The sequence below is a fragment of the Pocillopora damicornis genome, chromosome 14 (genome assembly GCF_964200805.1).
Source record: "Pocillopora damicornis chromosome 14, jaPocDami1.2, whole genome shotgun sequence".
NCBI lineage: Eukaryota > Metazoa > Cnidaria > Anthozoa > Scleractinia > Pocilloporidae > Pocillopora > Pocillopora damicornis.
In genome coordinates this window covers 14,349,483-14,377,473 of record NC_142683.1, presented here as the reverse complement: position 1 = coordinate 14,377,473, position 27,991 = coordinate 14,349,483, and the positions used below count along the sequence as shown (strand labels likewise).

General features: G+C 40.3%; 5 protein-coding genes across 5 annotated transcripts; all 5 read left to right on the top strand.

Annotated features, from left to right (window-relative positions):
• The first annotated feature begins 66 nt into the window (after positions 1-66).
• LOC149034614 (protein brain tumor-like) lies at positions 67-725 on the top strand. Its single transcript, XM_089194891.1, has 2 exons — positions 67-217; positions 394-725. Exons 1-2 carry the CDS (start codon positions 67-69, stop codon positions 723-725), a joined length of 483 nt encoding a protein of 160 aa, XP_089051017.1.
• A 1,641-nt stretch (positions 726-2,366) lies between these two features.
• On the top strand, positions 2,367-5,288 carry LOC149034613 (E3 ubiquitin-protein ligase TRIM45-like). The gene has a single exon (XM_089194315.1). It carries the CDS (start codon positions 2,839-2,841, stop codon positions 5,023-5,025), a length of 2,187 nt encoding a protein of 728 aa, XP_089050441.1. The 5' UTR covers positions 2,367-2,838; the 3' UTR covers positions 5,026-5,288.
• A 2,829-nt stretch (positions 5,289-8,117) lies between these two features.
• Positions 8,118-10,628, top strand: LOC113675964 (E3 ubiquitin-protein ligase TRIM45-like). The gene has a single exon (XM_089194314.1). The coding sequence runs from the start codon at positions 8,158-8,160 to the stop codon at positions 10,345-10,347; it is 2,190 nt and encodes a 729-aa protein (XP_089050440.1). The 5' UTR covers positions 8,118-8,157; the 3' UTR covers positions 10,348-10,628.
• Positions 10,629-16,230: 5,602 nt separating this feature from the next.
• Positions 16,231-18,740, top strand: LOC149034612 (uncharacterized). The gene has a single exon (XM_089194313.1). It carries the CDS (start codon positions 16,974-16,976, stop codon positions 18,540-18,542), a length of 1,569 nt encoding a protein of 522 aa, XP_089050439.1. The 5' UTR covers positions 16,231-16,973; the 3' UTR covers positions 18,543-18,740.
• Positions 18,741-23,690: 4,950 nt separating this feature from the next.
• On the top strand, positions 23,691-25,871 carry LOC149034611 (E3 ubiquitin-protein ligase TRIM45-like). The gene has a single exon (XM_089194312.1). It carries the CDS (start codon positions 23,691-23,693, stop codon positions 25,869-25,871), a length of 2,181 nt encoding a protein of 726 aa, XP_089050438.1.
• The last annotated feature ends 2,120 nt before the right edge of the window (positions 25,872-27,991 follow it).

The following is a 27,991-nucleotide window of genomic DNA, read 5'->3' as shown; positions in this document are numbered from 1 at the left end:
CAAGGGAAAACGATTCCAAGGAAACGATTCGACAGTTTCACCACACAGTTTCCGAGCTGCGAGACAATGCCCAACTCTCCGTACATTGTGGCGGTGAAGGAGCGTGAACTTACTGTGGTCGGTGGGTTGGATCTGAATTCATTAGAAGGAGAAGAGGTCGACATTCTCGTTGGAATCGCAGTAAATATGAAAGGGAATATTGCCATAACTGACAATGGTAAACATTCTGTTTACATATTCGATAAAAATGGAAAATTTCTGAGAAAAATTAGAGTTAAAGGGAAACCCACGTGGTGTGGCATATTTGAACGATGACGAGATTTTGATTGTGGATGCAAATAACGACAGAATACGACAAACCAATATCCAGACAGCACTTTGTGAAAACTTTAGGGAAAGAAGGTCTAGGAATAGGAGATTTTGATATCCCAGGTGATATTTGTTTGGATGAAGAACGTCGCGTTGTTGTGACCGAGTTTTGGAATAGTGGGAGACAGGTGAAGTCACGAGTTTGGAAAAAAGGCAATCAAGATGGACAACTTAACTACCCGAGTGGTTTGCTTATAGACGGCTCCGATAATCTTCTGGTGTGTGATCAGTGGAATAATCGAGTTCAGCAGTTTTCTCTGGACGGTCGCTTCACTGGTAAAAGTATCACTCATTTATCTCATCCTCGTGGAATAGCAGCTACTCCAGATGGACGCATTCTCGTGACCTCCCCATAAAAAAAATTTCATATCAAAGTAGCTGTTTCAACAGACACTTATTTACTTCACAGTTTTTTTCTACTTCTAATGGCCCGAACTGTTTCTTTCCTGATGTGCAATAATCGGAGACTGGGATTTGTAAGTTTATTCTTCTTCTCGAAGAAGCTTTATCAAATACAACCGAACTAATAAGCTTAGAGATTTCAAATTATGTATGTTAGTGGCATTTATGCATATTCGTAATAATGCAGCACATGTAATTATTACAGAATTCTGATCGTTAAAGAATAATTTGCACTAAATACGTCGCAGTAATGGCATATATATATTGCTTTCTTCTACTAGAAAGGGTGATACGTGCCAGCTGCCCCCCCCCCCCCCCCAGAAAAAAAAAACCGGCAAACGAAAAACAAAACTAAACGAAAGAACCGCTTTTTGCAGTTGCGTGACTTTTAAAAGTGTCTTTCATATTTCTGCATAATTTTGACACCAGGAATATTGAACCCGTGAACAGTGAATTGAACTTGGCTGACTCACTCATCAACTTTCTTTCATTTTAAGCAATTGATCTTATAGCGCCAAATAACAATGAACCGTTCCTTCCAAATATTCAAAACTCGGTTTCAAATGAACCTGAAATTCAACCTTCCACCATCGAAAGCCATATTACCAGAAAGAATGAGCGCCGACCTGAGAGTAATCCCTTCTCAACTGCGCGAAATTCCGCCACATCCCAGATGAGGGGGGTTGGGGATGTCTGTAATAACCCTGCAGACCATTTTTTTTGGACCGATAAATCTGAAAAAAGAAGAGTTTGTTTTCCTACTTACCGACGGCAATATCTAAAAGTGAAGGCTTACTGATAGCTCCAGTGAATAAACTGTCTTAGATATATGACACTCTCCAGACGATACCTGATCAACTTCGATTTCAACTCAGTCAAATTAGCTTCCGTTTTAATGGTCAGGGCCCAGTCGTATAAAGGGTGGATAACACTATCCAACGGATAAATCGCTATTCAGCCGATAAGTGACAGCAAAATGTACTGCGTTATCCACCGGATAGAGATTTATCCAGTGGAGAGTGTTATCGCTGACATAGATGTCTCTTTTCAACATCCTACACAACAATTCATTGAAGGAGTATCTTCCATCGGCTTATCAAAACTTCCTCAGCTTATTTAGATATCGACGTGTATGGGGCACCAAAAACTGTCTCATCTCTCTACACGTTTACGCGTGGGTGTTCTGGAAAACGCACTAGCCATGAACGAAAACTTCTGAAGCTCCTCATATCAGGCGGCAATCGGTTTTCCATAAAGAAAATCCCTCAGGAGTATTGCATCGTCGTTCCCAGCTCGTTTCCCCTTCTCGTCATGTTACTGTGAGAAATGGCGAGACCCTGGGAACCATGTTGGGTGCTGTAGTATAAAACTTAAATCAAAGCGTTGCTGGTCAATCATCTGACAAACTTCCCCACAGGAAGCTCGCCAGTAAGTCCACTGTTAATAATATTTTGCCCAAAAAAAATCCTTACACCGTCATAACCCTGGACACAATTTTTTGAAGTACGGCACACGGTACCAGTACAGCCTCATCGGCCATACAATGACCACGTAATACATCATTCTCAAATGTCCAAACATTAACCCTTTCCACCCTAACATCAGTCTGTATATTCTCCTTACTGTTCTTTATACATTTCCTAAGGTGCTGAGAGGGAGAATATGTTTAATAATCAAACGCTTCCCTAGTTGGTGATCATTTCTTGTATTCTCGTGTCCGTAATGTTTAATTCAGGGGTGATATTATAAGGAGAAATTAGATGTTAGTCACTCTTAAAGGTCAAAGAATTAATGAGGAACAGCTCCACACGTCAATTTACGACTTAAAAACGTAAGCGAGAATTAGAAGTCAGTAATGCGTGAAAACGTGCAAACAAACAAAACAAAAAGAAACCTTATCGGCTATGATCTTCTACAACAAAAGCGTGACTGCGCGATGATAGCCCAGTTCCTAAATATATTTAGCTTCAGTTCATAAGGTCACTCAACTACATCCTGTTTTTCTCGGAATTTCAAACAATAGCGTTTTCAGGCTGTGTTTACCAGCAATCTTGTTGAACGCTGACAATGGAGTCCTTCTTGAGAAATCTCACCAAACAGGCTACTTGCTCAGTTTGTCTCGAGACCTACAAAGGGCCGAAAATTATATCGTGTTTTCACACGTTTTGCTGTGATTGTTTAGAAAAACACGCAAGAGTGAGCCAAAGGCATGGAAAATTCCGATGCCCCGAGTGTCAGGCAGAAATCCACTTGCCAGAAGGAAATCGCTTCGAAGCGTTGCCAACTAGTTTCTTTCACAACAGTTTGTTGAATATACTTGCCGTTCGACAAAGTGGCGATGAAACAAACGTCACTTGTGGCAACTGTAAGAGGACAAGCTCCAATGTCCATTACTGCTTTGAATGTGCTCGATTCATGTGCTCTGAATGTCTGAACGCACATGAAATTATGCGCGATGCATTCGAAGGACACAAAGTCATGCCTGTTAAAGACTTCCAAGATCAAGATTACGAGACTTTGTTAAAGCGACAGCCCTTTTGCACCAAGAAGTACCACGAGCGAGAGATCACGAGATTTTACTGCCTCCAGTGTCAGTGTTGTGTTTGCCATCTTTGCATCGTTACGGATCATCAAAGTCACAAAGTTCAATTGCTCGACGAAGCGGCTGACAACGAGAAAGAAAACATCATGGCGGATGCCGCAGAGAGCCGAACAAGGGAAAAAGATTTAAAGGAAACGCTTCAACTATTCCAAAACACAGCAAACAGCCTGCAAGAAAATGCCCGCATCGCTAAACGAGGAGTCTCTCAAGTAGCCGAAAAGATGATCGCAGAGATTCGAGAGCGCGAGCGGAAAGCCATTGAATCAATCGAGACAACGTGCGTCACGAGACTCCAAAAAATCAATTCGACCCGACAAGCAATAGAATCTCTGATGAAACAAAACAACAAAGTTGCCGACTTTGCCGAAAACTTGATACAGAAAAGCTCGAGCTGGGACGTCATGCAAAACAAGCCAAGTTTGAAGCAGAGATTTGAGGAACTTCGAGGAATCCAAGCTGCACAACACCATCAGACCTCGTTCATCAAGTTTTACCCCACTCCTGCTGTGGGCTTCAACTTGGGCGACATCGCCACCGAAGACATAGCAGACGCTAGTCGGTCCACTCTAGAGGGACTGGATCAAACTTTTCAGGCTGGTTTAGAAGCAAACTTCATTCTATTCCCCAAAACACCTTATGGCGATATTTGTAACCAGCCTGATCTCAAACAGCAAATTGAAGTTCTCATACAACCAGACAAAGATGTCACACAAGTCACTGTTTGCAACACAGAAAACGGTAGATTCGAGGTGAAATTTATACCCAAAGTACCCGGTGCTTACAGTATTGAAGTGAAGATTAATGGAGATACACTCATCTCTCCGTTCATTGTGGTGGTGAAGGAGCGTGAACTTACTGTGGTCGGTGAGTTGGATCTGAATTTATTAGAAGGAGAACAGGTCGACAATCTATTTGGAATCGCGGTAAATACGAAAGGGAATATTGCCGTAACTGACGTTGGAAACCAATGTGTTTACATATTCGATAAAAATGGTAAATGTCTGAGAAAAATTGGAGATAAAGGGCAATTTAAACACCCACTTGGCGTGACATATTTGAACGATGACGAGATTTTGATTGCAGACACAGTTAACGGAAGAATACAACAAATTAATATCGAGACAAGAACTGCTGTGAAAACTTTCGGAAAAGCAGGTGAAGGAACAAGAGAGTTCAATCTCCCAACTGATGTTTGTTTGGATGAAGAACGTCGCATTGTTGTGACCGAGATTTCGAGGAAAAGGATACAGGTGATTTCATGTCAAGGAGAGACCATTTCCATCTTTGGAAACATCGGCCCAGAAAAATTAAAAGGACCAAGGAGCTGCCTACCTTACAAAGACAAGTTTTTCGTCTCCGATTGCGAAGATAATTGCATTAATGCTGTCGACAAGTCAGTAACATTCTTACACAAGTTTGGCAAACAAGGCAATCAAGATGGACAATTCAACTATCCGAGAGGTTTGCTGATAGACAGCTCCAATAATCTTCTGGTGTGTGATGAGGACAATAACCGAGTTCAGCAGTTTTCTCTGGACGGTCGCTTCACCGGTAAAAGTATCACTCATTTACCTCATCCTCGTGGAATAGCAGCAACACCAGATGGACGTATTCTCGTGACTACCCGTCAAAAAATCTTCATATTGAAGTAGCTATTTCAATAGACACTTATTTACTTCACAGTTTGTATTCTACTTCTAATGACCCGAACTGTTTCTTTCCTAATTACAATAATTGGAGACAGAAATTTATGAGTTTATTCATCCAATCGAAGAAGGTTTATTAAATACAACTGAACTAATTAGCTTTGAGGTTTCATATTTGGTTTGGTTTCGTAATAATGTAGCACATGTAAATATTAAAGGATCTTTTGCGCTAAGTACGTTTCATTAAATACATTATTTTCTTACAATAACTTGGCAGTAATTGGATAGCTCTTGTTAAGCCTCGCTCCCCCCCCCCCCCTCGCCTCAAAAAAAACAAAACAAAAAAGACGCTTTCGCGGTTGCGTGACTTTTAAAGATGTCTTTCCTATTTCTGAATAATTTTGACACCAGAAATATTGAACCCGTGAACAGTGAATTGAACTTGGCTGACTCTCATCAATTTTCTTTCCGTTTCAAAGTATTAATGTTACAGTGTCAAATAACAATGAACCGTTCCTTACAAATATTTTACACTCAGTTTTTAACTAGCCTGAAATTCAACCTTTCACCATCGAAGGCCACATTGCTAGAATGAATGTTCGCTGATCTGAGAGTATCCCCTTCTCACCTGCTCGGAACTCTGCCAAATCTTGCCCCAGAGGAGGGGGGGATGTGTGTAAAAAACCCCTCAGAACATTCTTTTTTCGATCGATAAATCTGAGAAAGAGAGGATTTTGTTTTCATACATCTAAAAATATAAGCTTAATGATAGCTTCAGTGAATACACTGTCTTAGATAAGATAGTCTCCAAGACGATAGCAGACGATACCCGATCGGCTTCGCTTTCCAAATCTAATTAGCTTCCGTTTTAATAGTCAGGGCCCAGTTGTGTAAAGGGCGGATAACGCTATCTAACGGATAAATCGCTATCTAACGGATAAGTTGTGGCAAAATGTACGCGTTATCCACCGGACAGATATTTATCCAGTGGATAGTGTTATCCGACCTTCGAACAACTAGGGCCAGGAAGTTATAGCTGACATCGATGTCTCTTATCAACATCCTACACAACAATTCGTTGAAGGGGTATCTGCCATCGCCCAAAGCAAAACTTGCTCAGTTTCAGTTTCCGGATATCGACATGTATGGGGCACCAAAAACTGTCAACGAAAAACTTCTGATGCTCCTCATATCAGGCGGAAATTGGTTTGCCATAATGACAATACCTCATGTGTATCGCATCGTCGTTCCCAGCTCCTTTCCCCTTCTCGTCATGCAAGCGTGGGATATGGGGAGACCCTGGAAACCATGTTGGGTGTTGTAGTGTAAAAGTAAAATAAAAGCGTTGCAGCTCAATTTTCTGACCTCACATGAAGTTCGCCAGTAAGTCCACTGTCAACGGTATTTTGCTTGCAAAAAAACTCTTACATCGTCATAACCTTGGAAACAATTTTTCGAAGTACGGCAAATAGTAGCAGTAGAAACCCCTTCGGCCATATAACCACCACGAAGTGCATCATTCTCAAATGTCTAAACATTAACTCGGCTTTAAACCCTAACATCAGTCTGTATATTCTCCTTACTGTTCTTTATAGATTTCCTAAGGTGCTGACAAGGAGAATATGTTTAATAATCAAAGCTTCCCTAGTTGGTGATCATTCCTTGTATTCTCGTGTCCGTAATTTTTAAATGAAGGGTGATATTTTAAGGAGATATTAAATGCTGGTTACTCGTATGAAGCAAAAGGGTTAATGAGGATTAAATCAGTTTAACTCCACACGTCGATTTACGACTTGAAAACCTAAGCGAGAACTCGAAGTCAGTAATTCGTGAAAACATGCAAACAATCAAAACAAAACAGAAACCTAATCGGCCATGATCTTCTACGACAAAAGCGTGACTGTGTGTTGATAGCCCGCTTTCTAAATACATTTAACTTTGGTTCAGAAGGTCACTCACTTACATCCTGTTTTTCTTAGCCAACGTTAACCAGTAATCCCACACCCCCCCCCCCCCCCACCTCCTTAGGTGAAACGGAAGCGAGGGAATGTCTACGCTAACTTGACACAAATCGTGTTCCGTGACGTCACTTTTTTTGAAAGAAAATACATAATGACTTTTTATTGGTTAACCCCTTTTGCCGATTCTTCTGTCAATTCTGATTGGCGAGAGTTGGTCATTTATTATCATACTAACGAACAAGATGTTGAACAAAATGCTTCCATTAAGTGGTCAACTTTTCAGACAAAAACGATCTGAAAAGATCGGGATAGACTGGGATAGAAACATTTCAAGAAGAGCAGCATGCAGAAAGCCATAGATATGTTTTTCGAAGGTAAAGATGTCTCCGTTTGTCATCAACTCGCTATGGAAAATCTTTATTATATCAAGCAGCGCCAGTGATCGATCACCTCTCTTCTCTAAAAGAAACCGGTCACCATATTTATTGTGACGCCCGTTAAAGCTCTCACAGAATACATGTCCTTTGTCTTAATGCACTTGGGCCAAGGAGATTGTCCGCCATCGACTTTCGTTCTCTTTGCGAACGGTGTTACGAAGCTATGAAATAAAAGCTAATTGTCTCTTTCAACGATTCTTTCGACTGGGAAAAGAGTCGCTCTTTCTTCACGCTTGCAGCGTAACTATCTCTGAAAGAAATCTGTAAAAACCTTCATCCAATGATCCAACTTATTTCGACGATCGTGGAACCGTTTACAAATGCAAGCTGAAACCGCGTGGACGTTGAAGTCTAGTTTCGTAAGCGCGATGCTAATCGAACATCGTCCTTTTCTTACTCTATACCGAAAATCGCTTATATTCTTTACTAAATCCTTAAAGCAAAGTATACATTTGAGCTAGGACGCTGAATTGCAAATTTACCCGAAAAATTGAAAATGAATACACTTCAATGTTGTTGTTTATCTTGATAACCTTCACGTGCCACTTAGCAAAAAAATATTATCAAGCGAGATTAGTTTGCATAAACTGACATAACCTGACATAAGTGTCAGGTTTGCGTAAACGCGGTTCCTTCGCTTCCGTTTCACCTTGCGCCTACACGTACACAATGCTTTCTCGGAAATTCAACCAATAGCTCTTTAAGGCTGTGTTTACAAAAAATTTTGTCAAATACAGACAATGGAGTCCTTCCTGAGAAACCTCACCAAACAAGTTATTTGCTCTATTTGTCTCGAGACCTTCAAAGAACCGAAAATTATATCGTGTTTTCACACGTTTTGTTGTGAGTGTTTGGGAAAACACGCAAGAGTGAGCCAAAGACGTGGAAAATTGCGATGCCCCGAGTGTCAGGCAGAAATCCACCTGCCACAAGGAAATCGCTTCGAAGCGTTGCCAACCAGCTTTTTTCACAACAGTTTGTTGAATATCCTTGCCGTTCGACAAAGTGGCGTTGGAACAAACGTCACTTGTGGCAACTGTAAGAAGACCAGCTCCAATGTGCATTACTGCTTTGATTGTGCTCGATTTATGTGCTCTGAATGTCTGAATGCACATGAAATTATGCGCGATGCATTCGAAGGACACAAAGTCATGCCTGTTAAAGACTTCCAAGATCAAGATTACGAAGCTGTGTTAAAGCGACAGCCCTTTTGTACCAAGAGGTTTCACGAGAAAGAGATGACGAGATTTTACTGCCTTCAGTGTCAATGTTGTGTCTGCCATCTTTGCATCGTGACGGATCATAAAAGCCATGAAGCGATTTTGCTCGACGAAGCGGCGGACGTCGAGAAAGGAAACATCATGGCGGATGCTTTAATGAGCCGAACAAGGGAAAAAGATTTAAAGGAAACGATTCGACAGTTTCACCACATGGCTTCCGAGCTGCGAGACAATGCTCAACTCGCTAAACGCGGAGTTTCGCAAGCAGCTGAGCAGGAGATCGCAGAGATTCGAGAGCGCGAGCGACAAGCCATTGAATCAATCGAGGCAACATGCGTGACGAGACTCCAAAAAATCAACTCGGCTCGGGAGGCCGTAGAATCTCTCATGAAACAAAACAACAAAGTCGCCGACTTTGCCGAAAACTTGGTACAGAAAAGCTCGAGCTGGGATATCATGCAAAACAAGCACAATTTGAAACAGAGATTTGAAGAACTTCGAGGAATCCAAGCTGCACAACACCATCAGACCTCGTTCATCAAGTTTTACCCCACTCCTAACGTGCGCTTCGACTTGGGGGACATCGCCACCGAAAACATAGCAGACGCAAGTTGGTCTACTCTAGAGGGACTGGATCAAACTTTTCAGGCTGGTTTAGAAGCAAAGTTCATTTTATCCCCAAAAACACCTGATGGAGAAATAAGTAACCAGCCTGATCTCAAACAGCAAATTGAAGTTCTTATACGACCAGACAAAAATGTCACACAAGTCACTGTTTACAACACAGAAAACGGGAGATTCGAGGTGAAATTTATACCCAAAGAACCTGGTGCTTACAGCATTGAAGTGAAGATTAATGGTGATACACTCGCCAACTCTCCGTTCACTGTGGCGGTGAAGGAGCGTGAACTTACTGTGGTCGGTGACTTGGATCTGAATTTATTAGAAGGAGAACGGGTCGATAATCTATTTGGAATCGCGGTAAATACGAAAGGAAATATTGCCGTAACTGACGGTGGTAAAAACTGTGTTTACATATTTGATAAAAATGGTAAATGTCTGAGAAAAATTGGAGTTGAAGGGGAATTTGCAGCCCCATCTGGCGTGACATATTTGAAGGATGACGAGATTTTGATTGCTGACACAGGTAACGGCAGAATACAGCAAAAAAATATCCAAACGGGAACTGTTGTGAAAACTTTAGGAAAAGCAGGTGTAGGAACAAGAGAGTTTAATCTCCCAACTGATGTTTGTTTGGATGAAGAACGTCGCATTGTTGTGACCGAGTTTTGGAGTAATAGGATACAGGTGATGTCATGTCTGGGAGAGACCATTTCCATCTTTGGAAACATTGGCCCAGAAAAATTAAAAGAACCAAGGAGCTGCTTACCTTACAAAAACAAGTTTTTCGTCTCCGATGGTGGGAATCATTGTATTACGACTTTTGACAAGTCAGGAACATTCTTACACAAGTTTGGCAAGGAGGGCAATCAAGAAGGACAATTTGATTGCCCGATTGGTTTGCTAATAGACAGCTCCAATAATCTCCTGGTGTGTGATGGGTTCAATAATCGAGTTCAGCAGTTTTCTCTGGACGGTCGCTTCACTGGTAAAAGTATCACTCATTTACCTGAACCTCGTGGAATAGCAGCAACACCAGATGGACGTATTCTCGTGACTACCCCTGAAAAAGTTTTCATATTAAAGTAGCTGTTTCAATAGACACTTATTTACTTCACAGTTTGTATTCTTCTTCTAATGACCCGAACTGTTTCTTTCCTAATTTGCTATACTGATTAGAGACTGGAGTTTGTAAGTTTATTCTTCTTCTCGAAGAAGCTTCATCAAATGAAACTGAACTAATTAGCTTAGAGATTTCAAATAATGTATGTTAGGGGCATTTATGTATATTCGTAATAATATGGCACATGTAAATATTATAGGATTCTAATTTTTAAAGAATATTTTGCACTGAGGACGTCGCATTAAATACATTAGAGTGGTTTAGCAAGAGGACGGGAACGTCATTTCAGAACGGCACGCGCAGCAAAAATGCCGAGAAGAAACTGGGTCGAGAACGCCGTCGCGTTGTGTTGAAAAGTGACTTAGCAGTCGTTTCAACGAACCGTCCACGCTATATTTGTTCTTTTGTTTCGTTCTTGAATATCCTAACCTTGGCTCTTTAGGATCATTATCAGCTTTGAATTTTTTCGGTTTCGTAGACCACTCGAAGGACAACGAAATTATCCTCTTTGAGGGTGTAACAAGCACAAACCGAGGATAGTTTACTACAAGTGAGTAGTTAATATGAATCCACATGGGCGGTTAAACTTTGAAATTATTCCATTCTAGTCTCGAGTCTATCAGATTTTGAAGCCCACTAAATATTTTTTTTTCTATGATTTGTATCGCTGTCATTTCGTTTCGTGCTTCTAGATTTTAGCACTACTCGTTTTTCTTCATAATTTTGTAAAGTATAATTTGGAATTTAAATCGTCGCGGTTTTTTCCCTTGTTTACTGAATATTCTTCTCAATCATGACGGTACACCTCTTTTGAGCACCACCCTCTTAGAGTTGCAATGCATTTTGAACGGAGTTATCAGAAGTTATGACGAAAACATTTAGAGATCAAGCGACCCAACGATGGAGTTGTTTACAATGAGTTCCCGTTTAACTATGAACAAATGAAATGCACTCAAACTAGTCACCAACGAAACGGTTAGACTGAGGAATCAGACTTCGTTCCTGTTTTATTTTTGTTTTTGTTTAATTTGATTTTTTTTTAACGAATAAAGTCGTTCAAGACTGAATCAAATTAATAGATTTAGAAAGCCGTGCCGAAATCAAGTTGATTGTTATTTTCTTTCGTAGATGACTTTCTTGTCTTAGTTTTCACCGGCGCTGATCAAAAACTAAAGACATAAAAAAGTGCAAAACCCGAGCTATTCTCAAATTTTTTTTATCTCTGACTTCAATTCGCAGAACAGTTTTTAGTCACGGTTAAAATGACAATGACAACAAATAACAATGAATAATATAGCAGGTAACCTTCGTGTTGTTTCATTTTGATAAACTTCAAGATGAAGCAAGCTTAATTTATTGATGACATGATTCACGATAAAATTAACAGCAACCATTCTTGGAGTTTTCATACATGGTTTAAGAAATGTATCAAAGAAAAGCCCTTACGTTGCTTAAAGCCACGCTCAATTACAAAAGGTAACTGAGTCCTAAAATCTTAGATCGCTTGCTGACGATCGTGTTTCCTTTCGGGAATCCAGAATAAATGTAGCGGTAAACTTTCACAAATTCACCGAATAAAATAAAGAAAGTAACCTGGTTATATTGGAAATGAGTTCTGAAATCATTCCAAACAGCATCATCTCGTTTATGAGTACACAATGAACGCAAATACTCGGCGTTTTGATCACGACGGGAAAACCAGCGAAATGACGTCCTGAACTTGATGGGGAGAACGGCAACGCTAACACCGGAAGTCGAAATAGAGTCGTGTCCAGATTATCCGCGCGCTTTCCCGTTCTGAAATGACGTTCCCGTCCTCTTGCTAAACCACTCTATTATTTCCATTGGATAACTTAGCAGTAACTGCATATATATTGCTTTCTTCTACTAGAAAGGGCGATACGTGTCAGGTGCTGAAATAGACGAGTACTATGTGACATCCAGCTCTTTTTAGGCCTCGCTCACCAAAAAAAAAAGCCAAAAAAGACGCTTTTTGGGGTTGCGTGACTTTGTTAGGTTAAAGAAAAACTTTTTGAAAATTCTCATTGTCTTATTTCTTGAAGATGCTCATAAGACTGTTATTAATTGTTCTTTCCATTGCCATAACCCTGGAAACAATATTTTAAAGTACAGCAAATAGTAGCAATAGAAATTCCATCGGCCATCTAATGACCACGGAATGCATCATTCTCAAATTAACCCTTTACACCCTAACATCAGTCTGCATATTCTCCTTACTGTTCTTTATACATTTCCTGAGGTGCTGACAAGGAGAATATGTTTAATAATCAAAAGCTTCCCTAGTTGGTGATCATTTCTTGTATTCTCGTGACCTTAATGTGTAAATCAGGAGTGATATTATAAGGAGAAATTAAATGCTGGTCACTCTTAGGGGTCAAAGGGTTAATAAATGAGGAATAGATCATCTTTGCATCGTGACGGATCGTAAAAACCATGACGTTAATTTGCTCGACGAAGCAGCAGACAACGAGAAAGTAAACATCGTAGCGGATGCTGTAATGAGCCGAACAAGGGAAAACGATTCCAAGGAAACGGTTCGACGGTTTCACCACACATTTTCCGAGCTGCGAGACAATGCCCAACTCTCCGTACATTGTGGCAGTGAAGGAGCGTGAACTTACTATGGTCGGTGGGTTGGATCTGAATTCATTAGAAGGAGAAGAGGTCGACATTCTCGTTGGAATCGCAGTAAATATGAAAGGGAATATTGCCGTAACTGACAATGGTAAACATTCTGTTTACATATTCGATAAAAATGGAAAATTTCTGAGAAAAATTAGAGTTAAAGGGAAACCCACGTGGTGTGGCATATTTGAACGATGACGAGATTTTGATTGTGGATACAAGTAACGACAGAATACGACAAACCAATATCCAGACAGCAACTGTTGTGAAAACTTTAGGGAAAGAAGGTCTAGGAATAGGAGATTTTGATATCCCAGGTGATATTTGTTTGGATGAAGAACGTCGCGTTGTTGTGACCGAGTTTTGGAATAGTGGGAGACAGGTGATATCACGAGTTTGGAAAAAAGGCAATCAAGATGGACAACTTAACTACCCGAGTGGTTTGCTTATAGACAGCTCCGATAATCTTCTGGTGTGTGATCAGTGGAATAATCGAGTTCAGCAGTTTTCTCTGGACGGTCGCTTCACTGGTAAAAGTATCACTCGTTTATCTCATCCTCGTGGAATAACAGCAACACCAGATGGACGTATTCTCGTGACTACCCCTAAAAAGATTTTCATATCAAAGTAGCTGTTTCAATAGACACTTATTATTTACTTCACAGTTTTTGTTAACTTCTAATGGCCCGAACTGTTTCTTTCCTGATGTGCAATAATTGAAGACTGGGATTTGTAAGTTTATTCTTCTTCTCGAAGAAGCTTTATCAACTACAACCGAACTGATAAGCTTAGAGATTTCAAATTATGTATATTAGTAACATTTATTCATATTCGTAATAATGCAGCACATGTAAATATTACAGAATTCTGATCGTTAAAGAATAATTTGCACTAAATACGTCGCAGTAATTGCATATATATTGCTTACTTCTACTGGAAAGGGTGATACGTGCCAGGTGTCCACCCCCCCCCCCCCAAAAAAAAACCGGCAAACGAAACAAAACTAAACGAAAGAACCGCTTTTTGCAGTTGCGTGACTTTTAAAAGTGCCTTTCATATTTCTGCATAATTTTGACACCAGGAATATTGAACCCGTGAACAGTGAATTGAACTTGGCTGACTCACTCGTCAACTTTCTTTCATTTTAAGCAATTGATCTTATAATGCCAAATAACAATGAACCGTTCCTTCCAAATATTCAAAACTCGGTTTCAAATGAACCTGAAATTCAACCTTCCACCATCGAAAGCCATATTACCAGAAAGAATGAGCGCCGACCTGAGAGTAATCCCTTCTCAACTGCGCGAAATTCCGCCACATCCCAGAGAAGGGGGGTGGGGATGTCTGTAATAACCCTGCAGACCATTTTTTTAGACCCATAAATCTGAAAAAAGAAAAGTTTGTTTTCTTACTTACCGACGGCAGTATCTAAAAGTGAAGGCTTACTGATAGCTCCAGTGAATAAACTGTCTTAGATATCTGACACTCTCCAGACGATACCCGATCAACTTCCATTTCAACTCAGTCAAATTAGCTTCCGTTTTAATGGTCAGGGCCCAGTTGTATAAAGGGTGGATAACACTATCAGACGGATAAATCGCTATCCAGCGGATAAGTGACAGCAAAACGTACTGCGTTATCAACCGGATAGAGATTTATCCAGTGGATAGTGTTATCCGACCTTCGAACAACCGGGGCTTAGAGGTTATCGCTGACATCGATGTCTCTTTTCAAGATCCTGCACAACAATTACTTGAAGGCTGCCATCGGCTTATCAAAACTTCCTCAGCTTATTTAGATATCGACGTGTATGGGGCACCAAAAACTGTCTCACCTCTCTACAGGTTTACATATGGGTGTTCTGGAAAACGCACAAGCCATGAACGAAAAACTTCTGAAGCTCCTAATATCTGGCGGCAATCCGCTTGCCATAAGGAAAATCCCTCAGGAGTATCGCATCGTCATTCCCAGCCCGTTTCCCCTTCTCGTCATGTTAGTGTGAGAAATGGCGAGACCCTGGGAACCATGTTGGGAGCTGTAGTATAAAACTTAAATCAAAGCGTTGCTGGTCAATCATCTGACTAACTTTCCCCACAGGAAGCTCGCCAGTAAGTCCACTGTTAATAATATTTTGCCAAAAAAAATCCTTACACCGTCATAATCCTGGAAACAATTTTTTGAAGTACGGCACACGGTACCAGTACAGCCCCATCGGCCATACAATGACCACGGAATACATCATTCTCAAATGTCCAAACATTAACCCTTTACACCCTAACATCAGTCTACATATTTTCCTTACTGTTCTTTATACATTTCCTAAGGTGCTGACAAGGAGAATTTGTTTAATAATCAAACGCTTCCCTAATTGGTGAACATTTCTTGTATTCTCGTGTCCGTAATGTTTAAATCAGGGGTGATATTATAAGGAGAAATTAGATGTTAGTCACTCTTAAAGGTCAAAGAATTAATGAGAAACAGCTCCACACGTCAATTTACGACTTAAAAACGTAAGCGAGAATTCGAAGTCAGTAATGCGTGAAAACATGCAAACAAACAAAATAAAAAGAAACCATTTTGTCTCCACTACACAACAAATAACACAGTAGTGTACACCAAATAAGTTTATTTAGGGAAGCCTGCCGAGAACCAACCCGAGGCATACATAGCCCGTGGAATGCATACATACATATCTTCGCAACTGATATACCATATACAATCCTGATATACAGTCAATTCCTTACACATTAAAAAAAGGTATACATTACTAACATGCAAACTTCACCAAGTCTGGATTAACAGAGATGGGCAACCGCTTACAAGGACATAACTACGGTTATACAGAGGCCAGAAAAAACCTGCCAGAAAAAACCCCCTTGGGGAAAAACATGACAGGAAATCTGGGTAGGAACCATGGCCCAAACTCAGAGCAGTTGGCAGCCCATCCTACGAGGCTTCACAGCTAAAGAAAATATGTTTTCAAATTAAAATAAATTTCTCATCAGCCAAAAGTGAACGGTTGGTTCTGAGGCCTAGATGGACATCACGTGCTATACTTTCCCTTATATACCACTGCATCATTACCCATGATGCCCGGGCCTAAGGCCCAGGCCTTGTCGTATCTCGTGCCGACAAAATATCTATTTCTGCCTTATTCGCAGACTCATTCGTTAGAAATACCATTTATCGGTCATGATCTTCTACAACAAAAGCGTAACTGCGTGATGATAGCCCAGTTTCTAAATATATTTAGCTTCAGTTCATAAGGTCACTCAACTACATCCTGTTTTCTCGGAATTTCAAATAATAGCTTTTTCAGGCCGTGTTTACCAGCAATCTTGTTGAACGCTGACAATGGAGTCCTTTTTGAGAAATCTCACCAAACAGGTTACTTGCTCAGTTTGTCTCGAGACCTTCAAAGAGCCGAAAATTATATCGTGTTTTCACACGTTCTGCTGTGATTGTTTAGAAAAACACGCAAGAGTGAGCCAAAGGCATGGAAAATTCCGATGCCCCGAGTGTCAGAAAGAAATCCACTTGCCAGAAGGAAATCGCTTCGAAGCGTTGCCAACTAGTTTCTTTCACAACAGTTTGTTGAACATACTTGCCGTTCGGCAAAGTGGCGATGGAACAAACGTCACTTGTGGCAACTGTAAGAAGACCAGCTCCAATGTCCATTACTGCTTTGAATGTGCCCGATTCATGTGTTCCGACTGTCTTAACGCACACGAAATTATGCGCGACGCCTTTGAGGGACACAAAGTCATGCCTGTTAAAGACTTCCAAGATCAAGATTACGAAGCTTTGTTAAAGCGACAGCCCTTTTGCACCAAGAAGTACCACGAGCGAGAGATCACGAGATTTTACTGCCTCCAGTGTCAGGGATCATCAAAGTCACAAAGTTCAATTGCTCGACGAAGCGGCTGACAACGAGAAAGAAAACATCATGGCGGATGCCGCAGAGAGCCGAACAAGGGAAAAAGATTTAAAGGAAAAGCTTCAACAATTCCAAAACACAGCAAACAGCCTGCAAGAAAATGCCTGCATCGCTAAACGAGGAGTCTCTCAAGCAGCCGAAAAGATAATCGTAGAGATTCGAGAGCGCGAGCGGAAAGCCATTGAATCAATCGAGACAACGTGCGTGACGAGACTCCAAAGAATCAATTCGGCTCGACAGGCAGTAGAATCTCTGATGAAACAAAACAACAAAGTCGCCGACTTTGCCGAAAACTTGATACAGAAAAGCTCGAGCTGGGACGTCATGCAAAACAAGCCAAGTTTGAAGCAGAGATTTGAGGAACTTCGAGGAATCCAAGCTGCACAACACCATCAGACCTCGTTCATCAAGTTTTACCCCACTCCTGCTGTGGGCTTCAACTTGGGCGACATCGCCACTGAAGACATAGCAGACGCAAGTCGGTCCACTCTAGAGGGACTGGATCAAACTTTTCAGGCTGGTTTAGAAGCAAACTTCATTCTATTCCCCAAAACACCTGATGGCGAAATTAGTAACCAGCCTGATCTCAAACAGCAAATTGAAGTTCTCATACAACCAGACAAAGATGTCACGCAAGTCACTGTTTGCAACTCAGAAAACGGTAGATTCGAGGTGAAATTTATACCCAAAGTACCTGGTGCTTACAGCATTGAAGTGAAGATTAATGGAGATACACTCGCCAACTCTCCGTTCACTGTGGTGGTGAAGGAGCGTGAACTTACTGTGGTCGGTGAGTTGGATCTGAATTTATTAGAAGGAGAACAGGTCGACAATCTATTTAGAATCGCGGTAAATACGAAAGGAAATATCGCCGTTATTGACAATGGCAAACACTGTGTTTACATATTAGATAAAAATGGTAAATGTCTGAGAAAAATTGGAGCTAAAGGGGAATTTATAGGCTCATATGGCGTGACATATTTGAACGATGACGAGATTTTGATTGCAGACGCAAATAACGACAGAATAAAACAAATTAATATCCAGACAGGAACTGTTGTGAAAACTTTTGGAAAAGAAGGTGAAGGAACAGGAGAGTTTTTTTACCCAACTGATGTTTGTTTGGATGAAGAACGTCGCATTGTTGTAACCGAGGTTTGTATTGGTAGGATACAGGTGATGTCACTTGAGGGAGAGACTATTTCCATCTTTGAAAACATCGGCCAAGAAAAATTAGGACTACCGTGGAGCTGCCTGCCTTACAAAAACAAGTTTTTTGTCTCCGATACCGCAAATCATTGCATTAAGGCTTTCGACAAGTCAGGAGCATTCTTACACAAGTTTGGCAAACGAGGCAATCAAGATGGACAATTTAACACCCCAAGTGGTTTGCTAATAGACAGCTTCAATAATCTTCTGGTGTGTGATCGGGAAAATAACCGAGTTCAGCAGTTTTCTCTGGACGGTCGCTTCACTGGTAAAAGTATCACTCATTTACCTGGACCTTGTGGAATAGCAGCAACACCAGATGGACGTATTCTCGTGACTGCCCATAAAAAGATTTTCATATTAAAGTAGCTGCTTCAATAAACACTGTGCAAAATCGCTATTTGTTAGTTTATTCTTCTTCTCGAAGAAGCTTTATTAAATACAACTAAACCAATTAGCTTAGTGATTTCAAATTTTGTATGCTAGTGGCATTTATGCATTTTCATAATAATGTAGCAAATGTAAATATTACAGACCTCTGATGGTAAAAGAATATTTTGTACTAAATACGTCGCATTAACTACATTATTTTTCTTACAATAACTTAATAGTAATTACATATATATTGCTTTCTTCTACAGAAAAGGGCGATACGTGTCAGGTGCTGAGTAAAAAATATAAGCGAGAACTCGAAGTTAGTAATGCGTGAAAACATGAAAACGATCAAGACAAAAAAGAAACCTAATCGGCCATGATCTTCTGCAACAAAAGCGCGACATCGCGGATGAGAGCCAGTTTCTAAATATATTTAGATTCAGTTCATAAGGTCACTCAGCTACATCCTGTTTTTTTTTCGAAATTTCAAACAATAGCTTTTTCAGGCCGTGTTTACAAGCAATCTTGTCGAACGCTGACAATAGAGTCCTTCTTGAGAAACCTCACCAAACAATTAGTTACTTGCTCAATTTGTTTCGAGACCTACAAAATACCGAAAATTATCTCGGGTTTTCACACATTTTGCTGTCAGTGTTTGGAAAAACACGCAAAAGTGAGCCAAAGGCATGGGAAATTCCGATGCCCGAGTGTCAGGTAGAAGTCCTCTTGCCACAAGGAAATCGCTTCGAAGCGTTGCCAACCAGTTTTTTTTCATAACAGTTTGTTGAATATCCTTGCCGTTCGACAAAGTGGCGATGGAACAAACGTCACTTGTGGCAACTGTAAGAGGACCAGCTCCAATGTCCATTACTGCTTTGATTGTGCTCGATTTATGTGCTCTGAATGTGCTCAATTTATGTGCTCTGAATGTCTGAACGCACATAAAATTATGCGCGACGCATTCGAAGGACACAAAGCCATGCATGTTAAAGACTTCCAAGAACAAGATTACGAAGCTTTATTAAAGCGAAAGCCCTTTTGCACCAAGAGGTACCACGAAAGAGAGATGACGAGATTTTGCTGCTTTCAGTGTCAATGTTGTGTCTGCCATCTTTGCATCGTGACGGATCATAGAAGCCATGAAGCTATCTTGCTCGACGAAGCGGCGCATAACTAGAAAGGAAACATCATAGCGGATGCTGTAATGAGCCGAACAAGGGAAAGCAATTTGATGGAAGCGATTCCACAGTTTGACGACACAGCTTCTGAGCTGCGAGACAATGCCCAACTCGTTAAACGCGGAGTTTCGCAAGCAGCAGAGCAGAAGATCGCAGAGATTCCTGGTCAAATTTATGCCCAAAGTACCCGGTGCTTACAGCATTGAAGTGAAGATAAATGGAAATACACTCGCCAAGTCTCCGTTAATTATGGAGCTGGGGTAACGTGAACTTACTGTGGACGGTGAGTTGGATCTGAATTTATTAGGAGAACAGGTCGGCTGTCTTCTTGGAATTCCGGTAGATACGGAAAGGAATATTACCGTAACTGACTGCAGTAAACACTGTGTTTACATATTCGCTAAAAATGGTAAATGTCTGAGAAAACATGATGACGAGATTTTGATTGCAGACACAAATAACAGCAGAATACAACAAATTAATATCCAGACAGGAACTGCTGTGAGAACGTTAGGAAAAGCAGCTGTAAGAATATATAGTAGAGTTTTATGTCCTTAATGATGTTTGTCTGGATGAAGAACGTCGCATTGTTGTAACCGAGTTTAAGAATAACAGGATACAGGTGATGTCACGTGAGGGAGAGACTATTTCCATCTTGGGAAACGTCGGCCCGGAAAAACTAACAGAACCAGTTGGCTGCTTGCCCTACGAAGACAAGTTCTTCGTCTCCGAGAGAGCACATCATTGCATTAAGGCTCTCGACAAGTCAGGAACATTCTTACACAAGTTTGGCAAACGATGCAATCAAGATGGACAATTTAACTACCCGACTGGTTTGCTTATAGACAGCTCTAATAATCTTCTGGTGTATGATCGGTTCAATAATCGAGTTCAGCAGTTTTCTCTGGACGGTCGCTTCACTGGAAAAAGTGTCACTCGTTTACCTAATCCGCGTAGATTAGCAGTAACACCAGATGGACGTATTCTCGTGACTACCCCTAAAGAAATTCTCATATTAAAGTAGCTGTTTCAGTAGACTTTTTTTTACTTCGCAGTTTGTGTTCCTAATGTGCAATAATCGGAGACTGGAATTTATAAGTTTGTTCTTCTTCTCGAAGAAGCTTTATCAAATACAACTGATCTATTTAGCTTGGAGATTTCAAATTATGTCTGTTAGTGGCATTTATGGATGTTCGTAATAAAGTAGCATACGTAAATATTAGAGGATTCTGATTTTTTAAAGAATATTTTGCACTAAATATGTCGCATTTAATACATTATTTTCCTACGATAACTTAACAGTAATTGCATATATATTACTCTCTTCTTCTAGGAAGGGCGATACGTGCCAGGTGCTGAAATATAGACGAGTACTATACGACATCCAGCTCTTGTAAGACCTCGCTCCCTAAAAAAAAACAAGCAAAAAACAACAGCAAAAACAACCGCTTTCTGTGGTTGGTTAACCCTTTAACTCCTAGGATCTAATTGTTAATTCTCCCCTTTAGCCGGCTGCTATAGACCACTGGTCTTTTTTAACCAATCAGATTATTCTCTAAATTAAAAGCTTTCAAAAATGTCCAACCATAAAAGTTTACAATGTGTAATAGTCCATAAACTGAAATAGTTCGGCAGGTTGAATTCAAAACTTCTGCCTGAATTTTTTCAGCCTTAATAAAGAATTTGATGATGAAATGTTCAGTGAAATCCGGCCGAATTGTGGCCCATATTTTTCTTATATCTTTTCCCATATAGTTTCTTCGCATGAAAATTATAAACAAACTGTCTAAGGCTGCTGTGACTGATGTGGCCTTCCAGTCAACGCATTGGAAAGGATATATGGATCGAAAGGGTCGCGTTTTTCGGCTATCAAAACCAAGCTTCAAATGGCAGTTGCAGTGAAAATAAAATGTTTGTGTTATTTCTTCAAAACAGGCAGACATCAAAAAGGATAAAGTCTAGCCAAATTAGAGCGAGGTTGATTTAATACCAATTGCAAGTAATGTCAATGTTGTTGAATAAAATACAATCCCACACGGGATGGTAACGAGGATTGTTACAGGAAAACACAGAGACAGAACTCAGCTTTTTAGCTAAAATTCTTTCTTGTATCTACTAAATCTATCACTTTTAGAAATTCTGTGCTTCACAATGGTAATCAGATGGAACAAGGAAACATCAATGGGGATATCTTTAAATCAAACTGTTGGTCATTTTGTCTTCCGTGAATTTTAAATTTACGGCAAAGCAACGTCAACAGTTATTGTAGTAAGTACTACGGTTAACGGCAGGGTGAGCCTCTGTTACTCAAGGTAATCTTATTTTTCATAATAAAAGATTTTAAGAGTTTTTCAAAACACTTCATTAACATCAAACAGACATGTTCACCATTATATCTCACTTTATTTTATCGCCTTTGAACACAAGATAAACGCCATATTTAACCAAAAGTGTTCTTTACTTTTTTAGCTGTTGAAAATAATGAACGTCTGGAGTCAAAACCCGAGTTCAACATTGACAATTTTGCCTTTTGATTGTTAGCATTAAAAGGTAATTATGCACAGAAATATATTTTGACTTGTTATTTATCTTATATTGTGCGGGCTGTATCATAAAAGTTAAATTAAAGCGTTGCTGCTCAATTCTCTGACGAACTGACCATACAGGGAGCTCGCTGGTAAGTCCACTGTTAACGATATTTTGCCTACAAAATTACGTCACTCTTTTGCAATAAAATATATAATTACTTTTTATTGGTAAACCCCTTTTGCCAATTCTTTCGTCAATTCTGATCGGCAAGAGTTGGTAATTTATTTCTATACTAACGAACAAGATGTTAAACAAATTGCTTTCATTGTCATCTTTTAAGACAACAGCGATCTGGAAATATCAGTATAGATTATAATAATAAATAATAATAATAACTTTATTTAAGTGTCAGTGCATTTTAGCACTGCTGTGCTAACTGGGGACACTGTAAATTCGGAAACAAATTTCGTAAACGAACAGAAACTCGTTAAAAACCCCAACTGGTAGGAGGCAGACCAGTTGGCTATTTACAAAGCGTGCAGGAGTTGAATTCGGGGCCACCGAAGACAAATCCATCCAGTGGCAGGGAGGAGGACTTGAACCCAGGACCTCCGGCTTACAAGTGCAGCGCCCTAACCACTAGATTGGGATAGAGACATTTCCAAGAAGAATAGCAAAAAGCCATAGATATGTGTTTCGATCGAAACGATACCTCCGTTTCGTTACCAACTCGCCATGGAAGGTCTTTGTAAAATCAAGCATCGCCAGTGATCGATCGCTATATTTATTGTGCCGCCTGTTAAAGCTCTCATAGAAGACCAGGTGCACTGTCTTAATGTACTTGGGCCAAGAGAATTGTCCGCATTCAACTTTCGGTCTCTCTGCGAACGGTGCTACGAAGCTCTGAAAATAAAGCTAGTTGTCTCTTGCAGCGATTCTTCCGACTAAGAGAAGAGTCGCTCTCTTCACGCTTGCAGTGTAACTATCTCGAAAAGAATCTTGATCCAATGATCCAACTTTTTTCGACGACCGTGGCACTGTTTGCAAACAGAAACCACGTGGACGTTGAACTCCAGAGCGCGATGCTAACCGAACATCGTCCTCTTCTTATTCCGTCACTCATAATCTTTTCCTATATCCTTAAAACAAAGTACATATTTGAACTCGGAGGCTGAATTGAAAATTTAACCGAAAAATGGAAAACGAATTCATTTCAATGTCGTTGTTTATCTTGATAACCTTCACGCTAACACATGGCACTTTGCAGAAAAGATACTATCAAGCGTGACTTCCGGAACACGATTAGTGTCAGGTCCCTCGCTTCCGTTTCACCTTGCGGGGGAGGGTACGGCTACAGGTAGGGTAAGTTTTCTCGGAATTTCAAATAACAGCTTTTTCAGGGTGTGTTTACAAGCAATCTTGTCGAAGGGTGATTATGGCGTCCTTCTGGAGAAACCTCACCAAACAAGTTACTTGTTCAATTTGTCTCGAGACCTACAAAGAACCGAAAATTATATCGTGTTTTCATACGTTCTGCTTTGAGTGTTTGGAAAAACACGCGAGAGTGAGCCAAAGACATGGAAGATTTCGATACCCCGAGACTCAGGCAGAAATCCACCTGCCACAAGGAAATCGCTTCGAAGCGTTGCCAACCAGTTTTCTTCACAACAGTTTGTTGAATATCCTTGCCGTTCGACAAAGTGGCGATGGTACAAACGTCACTTGTGGCAACTGTAAGAGGACAAGCTCCAATGTCCATTACTGCTTTGATTGTGCTCGATTTATGTGCTATGAGTGTCTGAACGCACACGAAATCATGCGCGACGCATTCGAAGGACACAGAGTCATGCCTGTTAGAGACTTCAAAGATCAAGATTACGAAGCTTTGTTAAAGCGACAGCCCTTTTGCACCAAGAAGTACCACGAGCGAGAGATCACGAGATTTTACTGTCTCCAGTGTCAGTGTTGTGTTTGCCATCTTTGCATCGTGACGGATCATAGAAGCCATGAGGCTATTTTGCTCGACGAAGCGGCGGACAACGAGAAAGGAAACATCATGGTGGATGTTGCAAAGAGCCGGACAAGGGAAAACGATCTAAAGAAAACGATTCGACAGTTTAACCACACAGCTTCCGAGCTGCGAGACAATGCTCAACTGGCTAAACGTGGAGTTTCGCAAGCAGCCGAGCAGAAGATTGCAGAGATTCGAGAGTGCGAGCTACAAGCCATTGAATCAATCGAGACAACGTGCGTCACGAGACTCCAAAGAATCAACACGGCTCGGGAGGCTGTAGAATCTCTGATGAAACAAAACAATAAAGTCGCCGACTTTGCCGAAAACTTGGTACAGAAAAGCTCGAGCTGGGACGCCATGCAAAACAAGCCAAATTTGAAACAGAGATTTGAGGAGCTTCGAGGAATCCAAGCTGCACAACACCATCAGACCTCCTTCATCGAGTTTTACCCCACTCCTGTTATGGGCTTCAACTTGGGCGACATCGTCACCGAAAACATAGCAGACGCAAGTTGGTCCACTCTGGAGGGACTGGATCAAACTTTTCAGGCTGGTTTAGAAGCAAAGTTCATTTTATCCCCCAAAACACCTGATAGAGAAATCAGTAACCAGCCTGATCTCAAACAGCAAATTGAAGTTCTCATACAACCAGCCGAAGATGTCACGCAAGTCACTGTTTGCATCACAGAAAACGGTAGATTCAAGGTGAAATTTATATCCAAAGTACCTGGTGCTTACAGCATTGAAGTGAAGATTAATGGAGATACACTCGCCAACTCTCCGTTCACTGTGGTGGTGAAGGAGCGTGAACTTACTGTGGTCGGTGAGTTGGATCTGAATTTATTAGAAGGAGAACAGGTCGACAATCTATTTGGAATCGCGGTAAATACGAAAGGAAACATCGCCGTAATTGACAATGGCAAACACTGTGTTTACATATTCGATAAAAATGGTCAATGTTTGAGAAAAATTGGAGTCAATGGATACCCATCTGGCGTGACATATTTGAACGATGACGAGATTTTGATTGTAGACACTAAGAACGGTAGAATACTACAAATTAATATCCTGTCAGGAACTGTTGTAAAAACTTTAGGAAAGGTAGGCGTAGGAATGGGAGAGTTTTATTTCCCAACGGATGTTTGTTTGGATGAAGAATGTCGCATTGTTGTAACCGAGTTTTCGAGTAATAGGGTACAAGTGTTGTCACGTGATGGAGAGACTATTTCCATCTTTGGAAACATCGGCAAAGAAAAATTAGTACTACCGATGAGCTGCTCGCCTTACAAAAACAAGTTTTTCATCTCTGATAGCGAAGATCATTGCATTAAGGCTTTCGACAAGTCAGGAACATTCTTACACAAGTTTGGCAAACAAGGCAATAAAGATGGACAATTTAACCACCCGTGTGGTTTGCTTATAGACAGCTCTAATTATCTTCTGGTGTGTGATCAGCAGAATAACCGAGTTCAGCAGTTTTCTCTGGACGGTCGCTTCACTGGTAAAAGTGTCACTCATTTACCTAATCCTCGTAAAATAGCAGCAACAATAGATGGACGTCTTCTCGTGACTACCCGTGAAAAAATTTTCATCTTAAAGTAGCTGTTTAAATAGACACATTTACTTTGCAGGTTGTATTCTACCTCTAATGACCCGAACTGTTTCTTTCCTAATGTGCAATAATCCGAGTTCGCTACGTTCGAGTTTGCTACATGTTCGCTACTAACATGCGGAATTCGCTGCCTCTGTTAATTCACAGTTCTAATTTCTCTTTTTAACCATAAACCACAAGCAATATCTGTAATTCATTCTCCCAAATGCGTGATTACCCTTTCTAGGAGTCAGTTAAACTGATCATACGCAAATTGCCTTGTAGTTTACTTCTTAATTATAATCAAAATAAGATTTTAGAGGATAATTGTAATCAAAGTTACGTAGTAAGATTTTCAAGTGCTGTGTGTAGTAGCCTAACTAGATTCGGTACCTTAGACTCCATTCGTTTACATCACTCTGAGTAGAAATCTATTTAGCGTGCTAATAGACTCTGAAATATATAGTTTAATAATAAAGAAAGTACTGTTAAATTAATTATTTTGACTCGTCTTTACAGGTTTTCTACTTTCTCTCTCTTGTCAATGCCGCTGTTCCATTTTTAGCGATGCGTGGGCTCGATGATAACCACGATAATGTGCTAGAACATGGCGCCCACTTAAGGTTGACAAAGGCAGATTTCTTTAACATAAGATGTTGGCTCTAAAAAGTCGTGGAAGTAAAATGATAGAATAGTACAATTAAGTAAGTGGCGAACATGTTGCGGACTCGAACGTAGCGAACTCGACAAGTAACGAAACTGGCGATATTTATTCGACTGTACTCTGTTCTGTAGTAAAGCACACAGGAAGCGGTTAGAGCAAGAAAGAGGTGTAGGGGAAAACACGAGACATAGTCAAGCGTTTCTCCCTACTTCTTGAGTGCACATGAGAGTATAATCTGATTGGTGGAATAAGTCGCTTTACACTCCCTTTATACTTCTGAGGACTTCCACTACTTATCATTACTGTGTTACTTTGTGTTGCTATTGCTGTGATTTGCTTAACTCTTTCCAGGTCTATCTTGATCCATTATGGATCCCTGCTGGAGGCACACCACGTTCCGATTCGCTTGCGATCTTGATCATCCTCAAAGTACAAACTTGCATTACTCGCACTGGCTACCCAACCACCACCCTCAATTACAGACATAACATAAGATTGGTCAATCTGTGGTGGTAGTAAATCCTTTAAGCTAACGAACATACTCAGATAATATGATGCCCATCAGGAATGAATACAAGCGATTCTCTTTAACATGAGTCTTTCAAGGATCGTGTTAAAGAGAATTATTCGTTTCGGTGAATTTCTCCTTACGATATCAATACAACAACACTGATGTCAAGCAGGCGAATGATAAGAATAAGGAAAAAATGACCATTAAGGGATTATTACGTGAACCAACAACAAATTCTCCGAACTAACATCATGAGGTTTGAATGGCACACAGTAAGGACGTGAGCATTTGGCGTAACTGTGATATTTTATGATGAAATTACCAACTTTTACCTTCTTGCTTCTTGCTGGTTACATGAGCTTTTCGAAAATTACTTGCCTCCAAAGTCCAGAAATTTCTGAAAAAAATATTCTTGGCTTCTATAACCTTTTCGATTTGTAAGTACTCAATCTTCTTCGGTTTTAGATGACCAGCTCCTTTCCTAGATAACTTTAAGACAACTTTCACTGTTATAAAGTGTCATTTTTATGCGACAACCTCAGTTACAAAGGCCTGGTCTAAAGAATATATCGTTGCTCAATCTGAATAAACAGTTTTTCTCCATAACTTCAAGAGTTTTAGAAAATAAACGACACTTTTTAAAGAAATGTTTCGACAATTCTTCTGTTATCTTCAGTTTTGATTTACACAAAGTACAAAGTTGCATTTAAAAGTGTTTCACACAATGCTGATTGGACAAAAACAAAACAATAGTAACAGAACAATGTATGCAATTTACAAGGAAATTAACATGATGAAGTTGAGGATTAGGTGTGGGTTGTTCGCACTGGATTTGGATAGATGCGTGAGCACTTAGTCAGTGATAGGAACTCTCGCATTTTTATACATCTAAATAATTCTACACAATGTCGCATTCTATGTTCTGATAAGTGTTTTAGCATCTTAGATCACGCTTC

What these genes read in the sequence shown, in the direction of transcription:
- LOC149034614 (XM_089194891.1), top strand. Translation starts at nt 67, where the DNA reads ATGCCCAACTCTCCGTACATTGTGGCGGTGAAGGAGCGTGAACTTACT. An exon ending in TATTGCCATAACTGACAATG is followed by an intron (nt 218 to 393) that starts GTAAACATTCTG and finishes TGAAAACTTTAG; the next exon opens with GGAAAGAAGGTCTAGGAATA.
- LOC149034613 (XM_089194315.1), top strand. Translation starts at nt 2,839, where the DNA reads ATGGAGTCCTTCTTGAGAAATCTCACCAAACAGGCTACTTGCTCAGTT.
- LOC113675964 (XM_089194314.1), top strand. Translation starts at nt 8,158, where the DNA reads ATGGAGTCCTTCCTGAGAAACCTCACCAAACAAGTTATTTGCTCTATT.
- LOC149034612 (XM_089194313.1), top strand. Translation starts at nt 16,974, where the DNA reads ATGGCGGATGCCGCAGAGAGCCGAACAAGGGAAAAAGATTTAAAGGAA.
- LOC149034611 (XM_089194312.1), top strand. Translation starts at nt 23,691, where the DNA reads ATGGCGTCCTTCTGGAGAAACCTCACCAAACAAGTTACTTGTTCAATT.